Source organism: Idiotropiscis lumnitzeri, chromosome 16, assembly GCF_059441095.1.
Source record: "Idiotropiscis lumnitzeri isolate Australia: NSW breed Sydney's pygmy pipehorse chromosome 16, RoL_Ilum_1.0, whole genome shotgun sequence".
In the NCBI taxonomy this organism is placed as follows: domain Eukaryota; kingdom Metazoa; phylum Chordata; class Actinopteri; order Syngnathiformes; family Syngnathidae; genus Idiotropiscis; species Idiotropiscis lumnitzeri.
The window spans coordinates 11,526,930-11,532,929 of NC_142406.1; the positions used below are offsets into that span (position 1 = coordinate 11,526,930).

The window sequence follows — 6,000 nt, forward strand, 5'->3', positions numbered from 1 at the left end:
GTCTGGTGTCTTGTTGTGTCCCAGGTCGGCAGCGTGGTGTCCTTCCAGTGCCAGCCAGGTCACCTGATCCAGGGCTCCTCCTCCAGAACTTGCCAGCCGGACTTGAGATGGAGCGGGACGCAACCGGAGTGTATACGTAAGAGACCCTTTCAACAGCGTTCCTGTCCCCTCATGTTCTTGAGCCCCATTAAGGAGCAGACTGGGGTCAATTCGTGGATCTCAGAGTTGAATGCGAACATGGTGCATCAGCATTTAGCTGTTATGCTGCAAACAAATGGAATGAGCTTGCAAAAGAGCTGTTAGCCCCAAGTTTAAAGTTTATTTTTCCCCATGTCTAACTTCTCCTCTTGGTTGCCATCGTCCCACAGCACACGCATGCAAGCAACCCGAGAGCGCGCTCCATGTGGACGTGGTGGGCATGGACCTGGCGGGCTTCGGCTACACGCTGGTGTACAGCTGCCAGCCAGGCTACTTCCTCGCCGGGGGTTCCGAACACAGGGTCTGCAAGAGTGACGGCACCTGGACTGGAAAGATGCCCATATGTCGCGGTAAAAAATGAAATAAATACGACGGGTGATGTTATTGAAGTACAAAAGTGTGTGAAAGAAAATTAATAAAATCCCTATAAGTCATGTCTTGTCCTAATAAGTATATCAATGTCTTGTTAGGCTTTTATTTTGAAGGTGGGCCTCACGCTCAAGTATGCAGTGACACTATCGAAATTGGTGCACACATTATTATTGTTATTATTATTATTTTCAGAGCACTTTTTTTCACATTTTTTTAAAAAAATTAAGATATATTTTTTCTGAGTTGTCGGGTGTTATAATACTTAAACTTTATTGAAATAGGAATTAAAGTAAAAAAACTCATGTCAATATTTTTGTTTAATCGCAAAACCTGCTGTAACACATTTTTTCCTTCCTTCTCCAAAGACTTGAAAAGCAATTAGCGCTTATCACGTGACCGGCATTGAATTCCAATTTTCTGCCGCCTGCCCCAAAGGGACATTGAGCCTACATCTGGCACGCTACCATATTTTATACCAATTTCCATGTCATCAATGGGTGCCACGTAGTTAATGGAGCCAAATGTGTATTCACATACTTTGTGTGCTTGCAGCTGGAGAGAAGAAGAAAGCCGCAAAACCGGCAACGGGAACGCCGGGCCCCAAAGTCAACGGTTAGTGCTGATTCCTTTTTGGTCTGCGCAGTCCCAAAGACACCCGAGCGCCGCTTGTGCACAGCCCGCAGCAGAGTGTGACCGTTGCTAACTTGTCTGCCGGCCATGTTTGTTATATTAATTTCTCAAAAGGTCACTATTTTGGCGAGGAGCTAAACACTTTTAAATGTGAAGTCGCGGCTGTAACAAATGTTTCCGTCTAGCGCCAATTGCCAGCGACGTCTGCTGCATAATAACCAGCTATTTACATCTACAATACATCAAAGTGTATTTAATGGAGTTCACGCAGGGATACTTTTTACTATTTTGCCGCTTCACTACTATATGACCGATATAAAATCTACCCATCTACTTGGGGTGGACTAAATTTTATTGATCAATCTATATTCAACTCAATTTTATTTATAGAGCTTTTTAAAGTGACCTGAAACAAATTGCTGTACAGAATTGAACATCAGACATCTAACAAATAAAAAGAAAAACAAAGTTAGAAGCAATGAAACAAGTTGAGGCGAAGGCTCATGATTGAATTAGTTTAGTTTTAATTTGATTATTTTATTGAATTTCCCATGGCAAAAAATATTATTAGTGTTGATTTTTTTGCAATAAATCAGATTTCAGTTTTTATGATATAATAGAACATTTTAATAAATAAGCTTGTCTTTAAATTAATTGCTGTTTTTCCCCTCATAAACCACATTAATCTCAAGAGTAGTGTTTGATATTGAGTATATTTATTTACATTTAAAAATAAATCTATTTAAAATGAAATAGTCGTAAATACACAAATATATATTTTTTTATTATATATTTGCAATTTGATTCCAGAAATTGTTTTTCCATGCATAAACAATTTTGGCAATTTTAATATGAAATAATTGAAATTAAAAAAAGTTTCATTTTAAACGTTTTTTCATTTTGCACATTTTTTTACTTAAATTTCTGGTTAAAGAATCTTTCTTACCGTGCAGCAATGACATTTTCTCTCATTTTTAATATTTTAAAAAAATCTACTGATGTATTTTATTTTACTTAAAATGCAATTTTTGTTGAAAAAAATATTCCCTACTTCATTCCTGCATGGTGATTTAATTTCTGTGAGGTTTTATTATTCAGGTTTATTTTATTCACTTTTATTTTATTTATATTTTAATCAAATTGACTGAGTAATTAATCAGAACAATATTTTATGACAATAAAAAACTGTTTCCCTTATAGATTATAATTCCACATAGTTGTTTGTTACCAGCTTTCTACTTGTTAATTAATATTCTGACTGAATTCTAACAGCCACTGAGCGCTATAGTGGGCTAACTTCACCTTTGGCTCACATCACAGCCCATCTTTTTATATTTAAGCCATTTTTTTTCTCCCCCCCTGTCCTGCAGTCCCCGACGACGTGTTTGCCCCCAATTACATCTGGAAGGGCTCCTACAATTACAGGGGCAGGAAGCAGCCCATGACGCTGAGCATCACCAGCTTCAACGCCAGCACGGGCAGAGTCAACGTCACCCTGAGCAACGGCAACATGGAGCTGCTGCTATCAGGCATGTCGCGCATGTTGCTCTTGGCCAAGATGAATCGACACAAATATTCAAGGACATTTTGAAATACCACATTGATTCTTGATTGATTCTAAATACAATTAGGAAGAAAAAAAAAACTGAATCTGCATATGTCATTCTTCTCTTGACATGTCTTTGTCCTCCTCCAGGTCTTTACAAGACCTCAGAAGCGCGTCTGCTCTTGCTGATGTACCACGTCAACTACGTGCAGCAGGGAAATCAGTTCAAAGACGCCACCGTTTCTCCTGCCAAAATCATAGAAGACTCGTGGACCATGGATGGATTTGTAAGCCTCAGCACGATCTCCCTGAAATACAAACTACACATAGTAATCGCTCGTTATTAATAGGAGATAGGGAGGATGGTTTAAACCAGGGGTGGGCAAACTTTTTGATTCGTGGGCCACAATGGGTTCTAAAATTTGACAGAGGGGCCGGACCAGGAGCAGATGGATGGAGTGTTTTGGTCACCTCACCTCATTGGAAAAAAAACAAATATATATTATTTTAAATGAAAGTGAACAAAAACATTACAACAATATATATGTCCTCAGTATTTAGAAAATAAAACATCAACAAGGTTTATTCTTTAATTTTTAATTTAAAATGTTTAATGGGCCGCCTGTGGCCCCTGGGCCGTAGTTTTCCCACGCCTGGTTTAAACTGTGATTATAAAACAAACAATGATCCCAATACTGTTTTGTATAATTCCTCATGACAATATTAACAGTAACATTAATGTGAAACAGTGAAGTCCGTCACTTTTTAACATTGCAGGTATCGGCCGAACCCGACGGTTCCAGTTACGTGTTCCAGGGCTTCATTCAGGGAAAAGACTACGGACAGTTTGGACTCCAGCGACTCGGTAATTGTTCTCGCCGAACGACTTGCCGATGACAATCGCGGAGGCTAACTTGCCGCCTGCTTTGCAAGGTCTGAACATGTCGGAGAGTCAGAATTCACATCCACCTCAGCTGGGCACCAACAGCAGCTCGGTGGCCATCGCAATCCTGGTGCCTTTCTTCGCGCTCATCTTTACAGGCTTCGGCTTCTATCTCTACAAACAAAGGTTTGTACCGGAGAGTGCAGTGATTGTATCCGACAGGCTTTTCACAAAATAGCCCAAAGAATAATGAGTGAAAGCAGAATGTTCATGTAAGGGTGGTACTATGTAAATTAGGGATTGTGTGGGCTCCCTCTAGTGGTGTGTGCTAGAATTCCTCCCTTAGTAAAGTTTGATAGTATTTCACTTGTAAGTTCAATACAGGTGCATTTAATTTATTATTAAGATTATTTTTTTTTCTTATTTAATTTTTTATTTTAATTTTTATGTATTCATCACATTTTAGTGAAATCATACCGCATACTCACCGTTCAGCAAACGCAGATTCACCTATTAGCATTTTTTTCCAATATTTTTTGTGATAGTAAAATAAAATAGTTTTTGGAAAATACTTATTGAAGTTTTCCCTATTTTTTTTATGAAATTTGGGAGATGTAAAAATGAAGTTATTTTTTATTTTCCGATATTTAAGTGTTCCAACTTTGAATACAATGGCTTACAAAAATTAATTGGGTATTTTTTAGGAATAAAACAAGTGCCTAATTTCTTAACCCAACTCGAAAGGGCTGATGATATTTTTTTCCCAGTTTTTTTTCTCCGACATAGTCTAAATGCTATCTCACTGAGGGGCGAACATTTCCGACTGATGACGAACGTAGAAAATGTGCATCCATGTCACAAATCATCAAGGTTCACCAAAATGGTTGCCTCTACTTTTTTGTTGCAAGGACATTCAAAATCCCCAAAAATGTTGGAGAACTCTGACATGAACGCAACATTCCCTGCCTTCGAACTCAATCACAATTGTTCGCCGCGCAGCGTGATCGGAGCTTAAAATAAACAACGGATGCCGTCAAGGTTTCAGAATCATTTTGGGGATTCGCCTTGAAAAACACCCAAAAGCCTTTAAATCAACTTCACTCACCTGCAGGACTTGTACGATGGGAAAAGCGACACCGGGGCCTTTGTCTATATTCGTAGACGCTCGGGACGTGCGAGTCGCGATACAAGTTTTCGGTATCGGGCTGATACCAGCCTTATTTTTGGTATCGACTCCTCATAGAGGCTGCCGATACCAACCAGTGAAGTCCTCCTCAGCAGTAGTTGGCGCTATATTGCTGCAGTTTGACACATCGGCAAATCATCATAGACGACATGAAGAAAGGCCTCTTCAATTTATTATTTTTAATTTTTTGGGCACAATTGCGTCTTTCAAAAGTACTACAGGTATCGATACTCAGTATCTGTGAGTATTCAGAGTGAATACTCGTACTAGTATCAGTCTGGGAAAAAAGTGGTATTAAACATCCCTAATGGATGCTTTGTCTTGCCATCCCATCCGTCCATCCTTCCATCCATCCATGGAGCCAAGACGGTTGCATTATTTTCCCAACTTTTTTTGCACACAGGACCACACCGAAGACCCAGTACACGGGCTGCTCAGTCCACGAGAACAACAACGGGCAGGCCGCCTTCGAGAACCCCATGTACAACACCAACGCCAAGGCGGTGGAGGGGAAGGCGGTCCGCTTCGACCCCAATCTCAACACGGTCTGTACCATGGTCTGACGATCCATGACGGACAGGAACCCGGAACGGAAAACAGTTCCCGGCATTCAGACTGGTCTCGGCTGCCCGATCTGGAATCGGAGAGTAGCAGAAGTTTTTGTAACACAAGTGGGGGGTGGGGGGGGAATAAAATCAAAAAACATCTCATGAGCAAAAGAAGGGATGAGGGCAGCCCTGGAGATGGCGTCCTTAATCCTGAGTGAACGGCGGATTAGAGTCAAAAGGGAGCCCGGGCCCCAGTGGAGCAGAGGAGAGGGGGAGGAAGGCTGACTCACGGAATGCTTAAACCTCTACTTTCCCATTCCGGTGGACGAGAAGACTGAGGAGACGCAGACAACCCCGAACTGAACTGGAAGTCGATTATGCGAATCGTCTAGAGAGAAGCGGGCAGGGGGGGTGTCGAGATCTTCAAATCCCCTCGTAGCAAATCAGAGCAAACGTGAAACTCGGAGCTGTTCTCTGATTCAGTGAATTTCAAACGGACTCCGACGCGAGGCGGACTCACAAAAACTCTGAGAGACAAGACATTGTGGCTCCGGCACTAAAGCACATCGGACAGGAAATGCTTCCTGTCTGCCCCGGACAACGGGACACTTTGACGGGATTGGCCGAGACGGACCGA

General features: G+C 41.3%; 1 protein-coding gene across 1 annotated transcript in view; it reads left to right on the forward strand.

Annotated features, from left to right (window-relative positions):
* Window positions 1-5,486, forward strand: part of csmd3b (CUB and Sushi multiple domains 3b) — a 203,645-nt gene extending 198,159 nt beyond the window's left edge. Inside the window, 8 exon segments of the mRNA XM_088318195.1 lie at window positions 25-136; window positions 369-548; window positions 1,123-1,182; window positions 2,571-2,729; window positions 2,897-3,033; window positions 3,524-3,611; window positions 3,680-3,815; window positions 5,219-5,486. Of these exon segments, the coding sequence (XP_088174321.1) occupies window positions 25-136; window positions 369-548; window positions 1,123-1,182; window positions 2,571-2,729; window positions 2,897-3,033; window positions 3,524-3,611; window positions 3,680-3,815; window positions 5,219-5,378 (1,032 nt within the window). The 3' untranslated portion in view covers window positions 5,379-5,486.
* Window positions 5,487-6,000: the final 514 nt, after the last annotated feature.